We start from the raw sequence: 15,120 nt of genomic DNA on the forward strand, positions 1-15,120 counted from the left end.
TAGCCATTTTCACTTTGCTTCTGAGTGGGAAAGGGTTAATACATGTACTTAAAGTGTTGTCTTACAAAAGCCTGTTCAGTCAACACAGGCTAATCAAAGATGACACTTTCAGCTTTTACGCTTTGATGGAATTTCAGTTTAAAGGAAGTCTCTTCTTAAAACAAAAATCCACTCTTAATGAAAATTGTTGTCCAAGATAAGCCTGTGCGGACTGGGAAGAGACTTAACACAAGTTACAAAACATGTTTGCCCCAACTTAAAAGTCAAATTCTCTTCTAAAGACCTCATTTAGACATCAGCAAGCAATACAAATTAATACAGCCGCTGACTGGAACAGGTGTTACAGTTTTCAAAACATAATGTTAAAGAGAACTTGAGCCAAGAGTATAAGTGCCTTGCTCTGGGTAAACGGGTCTTAATGCATGTGTGTAAAATGTAGTCCCAGATTAGCCTGAGCAGTCCACGCAGGCTAATCAGGGATGCAAATTTCCCCATTTATGGCATTGTTTGTGTAAAGGAAGTCTCTTGTATGCAAAAATGCAGTTTCACTGTGAAGTGTGGTATGCAGTTTCACTGTGAAGTGTGGTCCCTGATTAGCCTGCATGGACTGCTAAATGCAGTTTCACTGTGAAGTGTGGTCACTGATTAGCCTGCATGGACTGCTAAATGCAGTTTCACTGTGAAGTGTGATCCCTGATTAGCCTGCATGGACTGCTAAATGCAGTTTCACTGTGAAGTGTGGTCCCTGATTAGCCTGCATGGACTGCTAAATGCAGTTTCACTGTGAAGTGTGATCCCTGATTAGCCTGCATGGACTGCTAAATGCAGTTTCACTGTGTGTGTGTGGTCCCTGATTAGCCTGCATGGACTGCTAAATGCAGTTTCACTGTGAAGTGTGATCCCTGATTAGCCTGCATGGACTGCTAAATGCAGTTTCACTGTGAAGTGTGGTCCCTGATTAGCCTGCATGGACTGCTAAATGCAGTTTCACTGTGAAGTGTGATCCCTGATTAGCCTGCATGGACTGCTAAATGCAGTTTCACTGTGTGTGTGTGGTCCCTGATTAGCCTGCATGGACTGCTAAATGCAGTTTCACTGTGAAGTGTGATCCCTGATTAGCCTGCATGGACTGCTAAATGCAGTTTCACTGTGAAGTGTGGTCCCTGATTAGCCTGCATGGACTGCTAAATGCAGTTTCACTGTGAAGGGTGGTCCCTGATTAGCCTGCATGGACTGCTAAATGCAGTTTCACTGTGAAGTGTGGTCCCTGATTAGCCTGCATGGACTGCTAAATGCAGTTTCACTGTGAAGAGTGGTCCCTGATTAGCCTGCATGGACTGCTAAATGCAGTTTCACTGTGTGTGTGTGGTCCCTGATTAGCCTGCATGGACTGCTAAATGCAGTTTCACTGTGAAGTGTGATCCCTGATTAGCCTGCATGGACTGCTAAATGCAGTTTCACTGTGAAGTGTGATCCCTGATTAGCCTGCATGGACTGCTAAATGCAGTTTCACTGTGAAGTGTGGTCCCTGATTAGCCTGCATGGACTGCTAAATGCAGTTTCACTGTGAAGTGTGATCCCTGATTAGCCTGCATGGACTGCTAAATGCAGTTTCACTGTGTGTGTGTGGTCCCTGATTAGCCTGCATGGACTGCTAAATGCAGTTTCACTGTGAAGTGTGATCCCTGATTAGCCTGCATGGACTGCTAAATGCAGTTTCACTGTGAAGTGTGGTCCCTGATTAGCCTGCATGGACTGCTAAATGCAGTTTCACTGTGAAGTGTGATCCCTGATTAGCCTGCATGGACTGCTAAATGCAGTTTCACTGTGTGTGTGTGGTCCCTGATTAGCCTGCATGGACTGCTAAATGCAGTTTCACTGTGAAGTGTGATCCCTGATTAGCCTGCATGGACTGCTTAATGCAGTTTCACTGTGAAGTGTGGTCCCTGATTAGCCTGCATGGACTGCTAAATGCAGTTTCACTGTGAAGGGTGGTCCCTGATTAGCCTGCATGGACTGCTAAATGCAGTTTCACTGTGAAGTGTGGTCCCTGATTAGCCTGCATGGACTGCTAAATGCAGTTTCACTGTGAAGTGTGGTCCCTGATTAGCCTGCATGGACTGCTAAATGCAGTTTCACTGTGTGTGTGTGGTCCCTGATTAGCCTGCATGGACTGCTAAATGCAGTTTCACTGTGAAGTGTGGTCCCTGATTAGCCTGCATGGACTGCTAAATGCAGTTTCACTGTGAAGTGTGGTCCCTGATTAGCCTGCATGGACTGCTAAATGCAGTTTCACTGTGTGTGTGTGGTCCCTGATTAGCCTGCATGGACTGCTAAATGCAGTTTCACTGTGAAGTGTGGTCCCTGATTAGCCTGCATGGACTGCTAAATGCAGTTTCACTGTGAAGTGTGGTCCCTGATTAGCCTGCATGGACTGCTAAATGCAGTTTCACTGTGAAGTGTGGTCCCTGATTAGCCTGCATGGACTGCTAAATGCAGTTTCACTGTGAAGTGTGGTCACTGATTAGCCTGCATGGACTGCTAAATGCAGTTTCACTGTGAAGTGTGGTCCCTGATTAGCCTGCATTGACTGCTAAGGTGTTTCACTGTGAAGTGTGGTCCCTGATTAGCCTGCATGGACTGCTAAATGCAGTTTCACTGTGAAGGGTGGTCCCTGATTAGCCTGCATGGACTGCTAAATGCAGTTTCACTGTGAAGTGTGGTCACTGATTAGCCTGCATGGACTGCTAAATGCAGTTTCACTGTGAAGTGTGGTCTCTGATTAGCCTGCATGGACTGCTAAATGCAGTTTCACTGTGAAGTGTGGTCCCTGATTAGCCTGCATGGACTGCTAAATGCAGTTTCACTGTGAAGGGTGGTCCCTGATTAGCCTGCATGGACTGCTAAATGCAGTTTCACTGTGAAGTGTGGTCCCTGATTAGCCTGCATGGACTGCTAAATGCAGTTTCACTGTGAAGTGTGGTCCCTGATTAGCCTGCATGGACTGCTAAATGCAGTTTCACTGTGAAGTGTGGTCACTGATTAGCCTGCATGGACTGCTAAGGTTACTCTGAGACAACACAACACACATGCATTAAGCCTGAGACAACACAACACACATGCATTAAGCCTGAGACAACACAACACACATGCATTAAGCCTGAGACAACACAACACACATGCATTAAGCCTGAGACAACACAACACACATGCATTAAGCCCAATTTTCCCAGAGCATGGCTCAATTATATAATAATCATAATTACAGCCATAAGCAGTGATTTCATTCTTGAAAAAAAAGACTGCTGATATAACAATTATGTGTATCCAATAATAAGGGAACACAAGGTCCAATTTCCAGATGGTGTTTGATAATAAATGAGAAATACAAAAGGGATATTCATCCTTTCCCCCATAAGAAGCAAAGTGAAAATGGCTTTTGCAACAAGCATAAAACCAGAACAGCCTGCGAGTAACTCGCAGTCTGTTCAGGTTTTATGCTGTTTGCTGCTCATCAGTAACTAAGGGTTGGAAATGAAGCCTTTAAAACTTAAATTTAGTAAGAAAGGTAATTAATTGAATGTAACTTTCTAAGGCACTACTATGCATCAAAATATGTATCTAAGTGGTAAAGAGTTAATGGATGTTAACTCTTTCAGTGCTGGAACCGAATTTTGAAGGCCTTTGCAAACAATTTTAATCCAGATGAGACACCGCAGAACGTGGCCTCTCATCAGGATCCAAACTGTTTGCTATTCTGATAGTATTCTCTAAAAAAATTTTTTTAAGAAAATGCTAATTTAAGAAATTCAGCAGACGACATTTTATCAGACTACACATTTCCCAGCATACAAAGGGTTCATGTTACCTTCCTCCTCTCCCGGTCCTCCACACTCTGCAGCTTGGTGAGCAGGCGCTGGTTCTCCTTGAGCAGTTCATCCTTGACGACAGTGATGGAGCTGTAGTCTCCATGACGACTGTCCAGCTGTATGTGGGCCTGCTTGAGCTGGGACTCCAGCCTCTCTATCGTCACCTTGAGCTCACTGATGTCACTCTCACACTGGAAAAGGCAAACTTGGCATTATATTTTGCGAAAAAACAACAACATTTGGGTCGCCCTTTGGGAAAATGGGGCTTAATGCATGTGTGTAAAGTGTCATTCCATATTGGCTTGTGCAGTCTGCTAAGGCTAATAAGGGACCACACTTTCCGCTTTTATGGTATTTTTCATTTTAAGGAAGTCTTTCCTTAGCAAAAATCCAGTTTAGGCTGAAAGTGTCGTCCCTGATTAGCTTGCGCATACTGCACAGTCTAATCTAGAACAACACTTTACGTACATACATAAAGCCCAGTTTTCCCAGGGGGACGCTAATTTATTATTACAATTTTAACAAGACGGCTTAGATGGCCCATGATTGCTCACCTTTGTAATTGGACATGGTCAGTTTCAAACCCATGGGCAAGATTGGAACAATCTTTGAAAGGGACTACAATCTTTTGTCACTTTCCAAATATCATTGCTGTGTTTTTTGTGGTTTCAGAAAGAAAAGTTAAAAATTGTTATGCTGTTTAATTCACTATAAAACATTTCATCAACTCACCCAAAAGGCAGGGTCAATATTTACCACAGTGGCATATACACCTTTTGGCATTGTTGTTTCAGAGAAGACTATTATTAAAGTTATTTTTCTCTAAAGGTTTATGTGACCCTTGGTGCATGGCCAGTTTTAACCCCGTGGGCATAATTTGATAAATCTTTGTTAAGGAATACTTAACATTATTACACAACAAAGTTTAAACCCCTTACCTGTGCAGTTTGAGAGATTTTTAAAATTGTTTACCTGACTGTACTTGTTAGCCAAGGCCTCTGCCAGTGTCCTGTACTTGTTGGTCTCCAGATCTGCCTTCCTCAGAGACTCCAGCTCCAGGTTGGCCTGCTCCAGAGTTGTCTGCAGGCGGCCATTGTCATAGGCCAGCTTGTTCTTCTGGTCCATCATCTCCTTCAGAGTACTCTCCACATGCTTCTGGGCTTGCTGGAAATGTAACAATGATTTTCATTGGATAAAAGATTTATAAAGCTTGCTGGGAATGTGGTTCAATTGGAACAGGTATTTGTAAAGCTTGCTGGGAATGTAACAGTGGTTCAATTGAAACAGATATTTGTGAAGCTTGCTGGCAATGTTACAGTGGTTCTAATTGGATGGGATATTTACAAGGCTTGCTGGGAATGTAAAAGTGGATCTCATTTGGATGGGATATGTGTTAGGCTTTCTGGGAACATAACAGAGATTCTTATTGGATAGGATATGTGTTAGGCTTGCTGGGAACATAACAGTGGTTCTGATTGGTTGGGATATTTACAAGTCTTGCTGGGAATGTAACAGTGGTTCTGATTGGATGGGATATGTGCCAGGCTTGCTGGGAATTTTACAGAGGATCTCATTGGATGGGATATGAGTAAGGCTTGCTGGGAACATAACGGGGGTTCTTATTGGATGGGATATGTGTAAGGCTTTCTGGGAACATAACAGAGATTGTTATTGGATAGGATATGTGTTAGGATTGGTCAAAATAACACAGAATATTGAACAATGATTTGAAATGGTTAGCATGATACTTATTATGCATAATTAGCTTCTAGATGGATCTCAATTGGAATTAATGTAATGTTGTTGTAAAAGACATTGATTGGTAAAAATATTACAGCATATCATTTTTACTTGTAAGAAGCTTCTTGATTGGTCCAAATGACAATCATATTTTGTGATAAGCAAAGACATTGGTCAAAATAATGTTTAATTTTTTGTTCTAAGATTCCCATTGGTTAACTTGAATCAACTGAAATAAATGCATTACAAACCTTGTTAGCTGGTAAAAACTGATTTAGCAAATAATAACTATGTACTTACAAGTAAATTTTAAGTATTCACAATTAAATGAATTTAATTCACAAGAAAATGAATGTTTTAGAATAACTAGCTTTAATAATAAAACGCATAAAATACAATTACCATCAGAAATAAGTAAGATTAAGGGCAAGATTCAACAAGTTGTATAATAGTATGTATATACACTTAACTGTATAATGAACAAGGAACATATAAACAGAACTTCAGTTTAACAAAAACAGAGTACAATCTTAATTTGTAAACAGTATTTATAGGTAATGTAAAGAAGTAAAGTTCAAATCAAGAAAACAAGTTTTTCTTTCTTTCTAGTACCTTCTACACATTTATTTTCACAACTACTCTGACCTTTAGACATAACACGCTGAACACAAAACATGGACATTAGACATAACACGCTGAACACAAAACATGGACATTAGACATGACACGCTGAACACAAAACATGGACTGACTGCACTATCAATGCTACAAACAAGTCCCCAAGTCTGCATACTGACACATGCATAGCTGTTACATTCAATCTTGGTTACAAGAACCTGTCTATAAGGAGTTTTTTACATTAGCCAGAAAAATGATTTTTATTAAAAAAACTGAATTGAGTCATAAAAACAAGAAAAAGAGCAAAAGGATGACTTGAAACAATTCCAAACAAAAATGTATACTACTGTAAGGATTGAATGGCTTAGGAAACAAATATACATAAAGAAGATCAAAATTATAAGATTAAAACATAAATTGCAAAAATAAATAACAACACAAACTGGGCAATACATTTTGTAAAAAAAGGATGAAATAATTTTAAGCTAAAAAATATCACATTTGAAATAAAAAAAGAAAGGCATAACAAAGATGTACTGAATTGCAATAGCAAGTAGAGTTGAGAGATCACATGCAGATATTGTCTCCTATACCTTATAGCATGACTCTCCACAATAATCTGTATACATCTTATAAAAGATATAAATACCAATGAACATAGTGAAAAATAAGAAATAGAAGTAATTCAAACAAGTTGATTCAAATTACTGTTGATGACTGTTCAGGCCAAGTCAATCATACATAAAAATGCAGTAGTTAAGATAATTACTATTAGTTAGTTTGGCTCAATACTTACACAGTGAATGAGGTAGAAGATTTAGCCTTGCTATGAGAAAATGGGGCTTAATACATGTGCGTAAGCACCAGCTTATCAAGGACAACACTTTCAGCCTGTGTTGTATTTTTAGCTTATAGGAAGTCTCTTCTCTGCAAAAATCCAGTCTAGGCAAAAAGTGTCGCCCCTGATAAAAGCTTATCTGGTAAACACTTGGTGCATATGAATCAAGCCTGGTTTTCCAAGAGAAAGGCTGATTTATGCTTGGAAAAGCCTGAACCCTAAATTGGCTTTTACAACTCGCGACTGTATCTTCTTCTTAAACAACTTTTGATTTTAATCAATAGATAAACTGCAAGAATTGACATGTAAATAGCATGTGGTTGCATGCTGGTTTTAGTTATTCTAACCTATGTTATGTCATAATAATGAATATTACAAAACAACGCAATGTTATCACAAAACCATATACCTTTATGTCTCTCTATGTAACAATGTCAAATACACACATAATATGTTGACAAACAGAAATGTGCAAAATAATAACATAATAGATTTTCCCAAATGCAATATCACCCTTCAAGAATTTTTTTTGAAGCTTTCAATAATAATATTGATTTTTAATTGTGTAATCAGCACTGTAAATAAGTGAACATATAGTGATGTTGATGGGACTTTCAGGTTAACCCTTTGCATGCTGGGAAAATTGTCGTCTGCTAAAATGTTGTCTGCTGAATTTCTAAAATTAGCATTTTCTTCGATTTTTTTCAAAGAATACTATCAGAATAGCAAACAGTTTGGATCCTGATGAGACGCCACGTTCTGTGGCGTCTCATCTGGATCCATATTGTTTGCAAAGGCCTTCAAATTTTGGTTTCCGCACTGAAAGGGTTAATAATGAATTTTGTATCAATATCAAACATAAAACACTAAGTCAGTGTGAGTTAAAGTCAATCATTTTATAAAATATTTAAGTACAAAGTAGGTACTTCTTTACTTCCGTCAAAATTTGAGCCAACCCATTTTGTGTTTGAAACAGTTAATATAGATGACAGATTGTTGGCTCTAAATGACAATGCTATGTGAAAGTTAAAATTCTTTATGCAATATTGTGTTTTAAGGAATGTTTTTGTTGCTTAAAACTGTGTAAATCTCCCTTTAAAACTAACAGAACCTTTTTGCCATGTTTGAACAAGAACATGGACAGATATTAGGTACAATTAGAAATCAGTGTTACGTCACAGTGCTATAATACTATATAACGCTTTTGCAGTAAAGAACACATTCACTTGTTAACATGATTCTACTATTACTGGACAATCAACGTTGACCCAAGACCAGTCATTACCTCATTTTCAACCTTATAATACAAAGATGATAACCATTGCAATAAAAAGGTATCTAAGCTGCATATCTAACAAAATATGAAAAAGAAAAAGTTGATTGTAACTGTTTGTATGTTATTAGGGAAGTGGACAACGACCACGAGCGAGGCCTGGTATTGTAATGGGCATGGAGAGGTTAGAGGGTTAGGGTAAGGATTTGGGTTAGGGGTCGGGTTTGGGTTAGCCTTAACCCAAACTTTTATCCTAACCCGCCCCCTAACCCTAACCTAACCATAATCCAGGGTTATCTCCCCTATACCAGGCCTCGCTCGTTGTCGTTGTCCGCTCCCCATGTTATTCAGAAATGTCACGCACATACAAAAGTTTTACACTTAAATCACAAAAACACTTTGGAAAAATAATGAACCATATATTTAGTTTTATGGAATAATATACATATTAAGATTGTATGTTTTTAATAATTGTACAAAGAGCCAGAGGTGGGTTGGCTTCCAAGGGAACAAACTGCACTTGATGCTTTTTTGAATGAGGTCATATGAAGGTTTCAAGAAAATGGTTAAAACTCCCTATCACCACATCTACTGGTGTTAAAATATTGTTTTCAATACTGCCATCTCTTTTTTAAGGAAACATCTTAAGTTTCAATCAACTGTGGTAAAGATAGAAAATTAACTTGATTGATTTAACATTTATAACTCAAAAACAAATTAAACCTTTACCTGGTACATGTATATGTTTATGCCATGCTTCACATTTAAAAAAAGCAAACTTCTTTTAGACAAGCAAAGAAAAGGGGAGAACTTATATAGCACTGCTCATGTTGCAAAGTTGTTTACCTTGACAGGAAATGGAATGTAAAATTATTTTTATAGTTAATGAAATAAACTTTGATTATAAAATACCAACAATTAACTATCATGGTGAAAAATCCTATTTAGAATGAAATCAGAATTAATGTAAAAAATTGCAACCAGAAAATATTAATGGGCATGTTATCCTGAAGACATTTCATTTCAACACATGCAAGGACATATAATATATATAGGCAATTATATTATGCTTATGTTTCTAAAAATTAAAATTATCAAATGCATGGCATGCTACTTAATTCACTGAGTCGTATATATTTAAACAATAGATAATTCAGACATAATTTAACGTAGATTATGTTAATGATATGGCCAGTATAGACCTAGCTATTAATAGATTAGTTGAACCTCATTCTGGTTAAACTGGGCTAAATCTATATGCCTAGATGTTATCCTAGATTAGCCTGTGCAGTCTGTCTATGTGCCTAGGTGTTATCCTAGAGTAGCCTGTGCAGTCTATCTATGTGCCTAGGTGTTATCCTAGATTAACCTGTGCAGTCTGTCTATGTGCCTAGGTGTTATCCTAGATTAGCCTGTGCAGTCTGTCTATGTGCCTAGGTGTTATCCTAGATTAACCTGTGCAGTCTGTCTATGTGCCTAGGTGTTATCCTAGATTAACCTGTGCAGTCTGTCTATGTGCCTAGGTGTTATCCTAGATTAGCCTGTGCAGTCTGAAAAGGCTTATCAGGGACAACACTTTCCACCTTGACTGGATTTTTGCTTAGAAGAGACATTCTTTAATAAATATATTCTTATTCTTTTTTTTAAGTGGAGATTGTTATCCCTGTTTAGCCTGTGAGGACTACACAGGTGATCTGGGATGTGAGGACTACACAGGTGATCTGGGATGTGAGGACTACACAGGTGATCTGGGATGTGAGGACTACACAGGTGGTCTGGGATGTGAGGACTACACAGGTGATCTGGGATGACAATGAGGACTACACAGGTGATCTGGGATGTGAGGACTACACAGGTGATCTGGGATGTGAGGACTACACAGATGATCTGGGATGTGAGGACTACACAGGTGATCTGGGATGACAATTTATGCACATGAATTAGGCCCTGTATTCCCTGAACAAGGCTTATTTCAAGGGAATGTGACAGCACAAAATCTTTATGGGTATACACTTTGATAGTATACCTGCTGTTGCTCAAATCCAGAAATGCGCTCCAGGAGATGAGCATTTTCATGCTCGAGTTTCCGCCGTGCTCGACTGTGACCGTCCAGCTCAAGTTGTTGTTGTTGTACCTGCTTTTGAAGTTTTGATCTCTCTTCAACCATTGAATCAACCGTCTGGTTTACCTGCAGAAAGATTGGTGAAGTTATTGAATGATCCTGAACTTACATGAGTGTAGTATCATACAATGTACTAGAGAGAGAACAATTTGATGGTAAAATAATACAAGTTTGGTATTGAACCCACTTCCTCATCTGTAGCAAGGAGTAGCAGTGACACAAATAACCCAGTTGATACTGATTCCTAACAAAATACAGCCTCAAGCGCGGATGAACTATGAATCTCCACTGAATAACTATGAATCTCTGCGGAAGAACTATGAATCACCGCAGAAGAACTATGAATCTCTGCGGAAGAACTATGAATCACCGCAGAAGAACTATGAATCTCTGCGGAAGAACTATGAATCACCGCAGAAGAACTATGAATCTCGACACAAGCTTAGGGTGTTAACAAGCTTTTTATTTAATTTGACATAGTGACCTAGGTTTTGACAGCACCGACTCAGTATCAACCTCGAACAAGATATCACTAGGTCAAATCTTTTGACCAAGTTTCATGAAGAAAGGACAATAAATGTGGCCTCTAGAGTGCCCATTCACAAGATAAATGTTGGCGACACACAGCACATGACAGACAACAGACAAGAGGTGATCACAAAGCTCAAAATGAGCACGTCGTGCTCAGGGGCTGTATTCAAACAATTCTTAGACTTAAGAACATTATTTTAATTGGAATATTCAAGATTTGCTTTAACCATCTGTATCTACATATTCTATATTCTTCATGTAGAACACGTTATTAATAACAGAATCACCAGTGCTATCTATATGTTCAAACGCTGGATGTATTTTACTTGGTTCTTAGTTTATTCTTTATTCTAAAGTCTAAGAATGTGTGGTGAATATGGACCTGGGTGAACTAACTAAAGCGTAAAAAAGGTTTTAATATGGCCATATATAGCCAAGTTAGGAAAAAGGCCAAGCCCCCTGGTGGCTATGTTTTTCAAGCAACGGTAACCATATTTGAAATTGTTCAAGATATCATTGAGACGAATCTTCTGACCAAATTTCATGAAGATCCGCCAATAAATGTGGCAATAAAAGAATGGACAACGGAAAAAAGGCGATCACAAAAGCTCACAATGTGCCCAGGTGTACTAAAAACCCAAGCCTACCTCCTCCAGCAGTGACTCCTTGTCCTTCAGTATGCGGTCCCTGTCCGCCTGTTGTTGTTGTAGCTGGTCCTGGAGGGAGGAGAGCTCCTTACTGAGGCTCTCTGCGGTCCTTGTGAACTCCTCATCCTTGCTGGAGATGCGAGTCTTCAGTTTGGAGACCTCCTCCTCACTACGCTTGCTGGGAACACCAACAAAAAATGGAATTTGTCAACCCTTTACCGCTAAGATAAGCACTTTGACACATATAATTAAATTTAAGTGCTTTCTTACCAGATTTAAGTTTTAAAGCCTTCATTTCCAACCTAAGATTCTGATGAGCAGAAAAAAGTATAAAACCTAAACAGATTGCAAGTTACTTTCACTAATAATACATGTGAGTTAAGTGTCATCCCAGAATAGCCTGCACACTTCACAGGTTAATCAGGGACCAATCTTTCCGCCAAAACACGATTTTCGCTAAAAAGAAACTTCCTTTAAAAAAAACAAAAACAAAAGCAGAAAGTGTCATCCCTGATTTGCCTGTGTTGACTGCAGCGGCTGATCAGTGATGACACTTTACACACATGCATTAAGCCCCGTTTTCCCAGGTCGAGGCTCAAGTATATTGCACAGTAAACTGCTCACATTTTCTTGCGCAGGTCCAAGTTCTCCTGTGTTATCTCTGCTACGCTGTCCTTGAGCCGGGAGGCCTTGTCCTCTACCACAGCCTTGTCTCGAGTCAGCCTGCGCTCAGCCTGTGAACAAATAGCATTAATATATGGTACATATATGTCTAAGAAGTTCCCCTGTGGAGTTGCCTACCAAAAGGCTGAACACATCCTCAAGGAATGTTAGGACCTTCAAGAACTTAGGGACAATCTATAGACTGTCATCAACTCTGTGAGTGAACACATATGAGCCACGCTCTGTGAAAAGGGGGCTTAATGCATGTTGATAAAGTGTCATCCCAGATAAGCCTGTGCAGTCCGCACAAGCTAATCAGGGACGACATTTTCAGCCTGATTTTTTGCTAAGAAGAAACTTTCTGTACACGAAAAACACCATTAAAGAGGAGAGTGTTGTCCCTGATTAGCCTGTGCGAACTGCACTGGCTTATCTGGGACAACACTTTACGCACATGCATTAAATACCCTTATCTCAGAGCACGGCCCATATAAAATCTGTTTCTGTATATTGGCTTAGACACTTGACACCATGTGCATACCTCTAACTCTCAATTAAATTGGACCTTGATTTTGTCCTTACATTTAAGTCATTGATTCTGCTATTGAACATTTTGAGGAATCTGTTGGTGTATACGGGCTCATGTGATTGACTCACTGTGTATACCTCTAACTCTCGTTTCAACTGTGCATTGATTTTATCGTGCTCCTCTGCCGTGGTACGAAAGGTCTGTGTGAGTCTCTCATTTTCCTCCACCAACTCTTTATTCTTTGTCTGCAATGTGCAACACACAGCAATACAATTTGTAACACACAGTAATTCACAACAGAGTGCCTGAGCAGCACAATTTTCACACCACCCACATAGCGCCGCGTTCTTGGAAAACAGGGCCTAATGCAAGTGCGTGAAGTGGCGTCCAAGATAAGCCTGTGCAATCCACAGAGGCTAATCAGGGACAATCCTTTTAATATTTTATGATATTTTTAATGAATTCTCTTCTACATGAAAATCCAGTCTAGCCAGAAAGTGTTCTCCCTAATTACAGACTGCACTGGCTAATCAGGGAAAACACTTAACACACATGCAATAAGCCAAGTTTTCCCAAAATAAGGATCAATTTTCTGCAATGTGAAACACACAGCAATACATAACAGAGTGCCCCAACAGCAAAACGTCCACACCCACAAATATAGCCGCATTCTTGGAAAACAGGGCTTCATGCGAAAAGTGGCATCCAAGATAAGCCTGTGCAGTCCACACAGGCTAATCTGGGAAAATACTTTTCTATTTTATTATATTTTTTTGTTAAAATAAAGCCTCTTCTTCATGAAAATCCAGTCTAGACGCAAAGTTTTCTCCCTGATTACAGACTGCACAGGCTAATATGGAGGACACTTTACAAACATGCATTAAGCCCAGTTTTCCCAAAACAAGGATCAATTGCATGACCTTGCATGACCTTGAGTGAGTAGTTAATTTTATGAGTGTCTTTGCAAATGCTTTTACCACTTATATCTACTATGTTCTGCTTAATAAAATAAACCCTACCTCACGCCATAATAATTGCCCCTATTTTTTTAACGTCCAATAATTAATTGCTGAAATTACTCTTTGATACTAAACATAAATCTTTGATGAAAATGTTTCCATAATGAAGTTCATAGTCTAATCTTAGTATGGTCTCATTGTTTGATTGTTGTTACCTTGGTACAGAGAAGAGATGCGGAATTTAACTAATATTAAATAACTCCACCACCCTAAGAAAATGTATGATATTCAGTGAGCATTTATTTGGATATTATAATATGCTTAACATTTTCTGTGACAAGTGTACTTAGAATTAAATAGAAATGAGTTTAATATGTGTTTTGGACAGTTAATCCCAATCGGGATATTATAAGTATGCTGCAAGATTCATAAATGACTGCAATAGAAAAATAAATTAAACTCAATTTCATAAAATAAAGTATATAAGGTAATGTATGACTTATAGCCCTGTCACACCGGACTGGCGTCCTTACGGCGACCTAAGACTGTGTTTCTGGAAATTTCTGAATGTCCTAGTAAGGACGCCAATGACTTTGTCTGTAAAAATGCAGTTTTTTGCCTTCCATCACACCAGCGTCCTGGTTTATGGCGTTCTGTGCTTCCTCACGCGTCCTTAATACGTCCCTTGCAACCTTACCGCGTTCCATACTGCGTCCTTACGGCGACCAAAGCTGACCATACGGCGTCTGAGCGGCGTCCTTGGCATTCTTATTGCAACCATAGTCGTTCTGAGGACTCAATAGATGTACAAAGGACATACAAATGTCACAATAAGGTCGCCGTACGGTCGCCTCGCAGTCAATGATCATTTCCTGTGGGTTTTAGCGGCAACCACATGACTTCCATGGCGACCCTACCATGTCCCTACTACGACTACTGCGTCTCTAGGGCGTCTCTACGACGTCCTTAACAGAACACCGTAAAACGCCGAACTTCGTCGACTTTTTTGAACATGTTCAAAGTGGTCGCCGTGGTCTCACGTCCTGAGCAATTTTCGGCGTCCTCACTGTGTCTTCTTGCGTCCTTACCGCGTCCCTCCGGTGTCTATGGCGTCCTCACTGCGACCTGGGTCGCCGTAAAGACGCAGCAAGGACGCCAGTCCGGTGTGACGGGGGTATTACAACAGTTATACATAAATATTACCACAAACAACATTATTTTACTGAATATAAAATTTTAGTTCATATAAATGTAAAATGAAAATATTGCCAAGAACTAATGGTGAAAGTTTTGAAAATATGTTGGATTATAATACAATGTATCTTAAATTT

The 15,120-nt window shown here is 39.4% G+C and overlaps 1 protein-coding gene across 6 annotated transcripts in view; it reads right to left on the minus strand.

Moving 5' to 3' along the window:
• Positions 1-15,120, minus strand: part of LOC127841391 (coiled-coil domain-containing protein 150-like) — a 58,036-nt gene that overhangs the window by 15,095 nt on the left and 27,821 nt on the right. For 4 of the 6 annotated variants that reach the window (XM_052370204.1, XM_052370203.1, XM_052370208.1 and 1 more), the window contains 7 exons: positions 12,968-13,075; positions 12,263-12,372; positions 11,639-11,816; positions 10,365-10,526; positions 6,821-6,856; positions 4,842-5,033; positions 3,869-4,060 (listed from right to left, as the gene is read on the minus strand). In XM_052370204.1, the coding sequence (XP_052226164.1) occupies positions 3,869-4,060; positions 4,842-5,033; positions 6,821-6,856; positions 10,365-10,526; positions 11,639-11,816; positions 12,263-12,372; positions 12,968-13,075 (978 nt within the window). Of the gene's footprint in view, positions 1-3,868; positions 4,061-4,841; positions 5,034-6,820; positions 6,857-9,067; positions 9,095-10,364; positions 10,527-11,638; positions 11,817-12,262; positions 12,373-12,967; positions 13,076-15,120 lie in introns of all 6 variants that reach the window. The other 2 variants (XM_052370205.1, XM_052370207.1) reach the window with 2 other exon arrangements.

The sequence above is a fragment of the Dreissena polymorpha genome, chromosome 8, assembly GCF_020536995.1.
Source record: "Dreissena polymorpha isolate Duluth1 chromosome 8, UMN_Dpol_1.0, whole genome shotgun sequence".
Lineage (NCBI taxonomy): Eukaryota > Metazoa > Mollusca > Bivalvia > Myida > Dreissenidae > Dreissena > Dreissena polymorpha.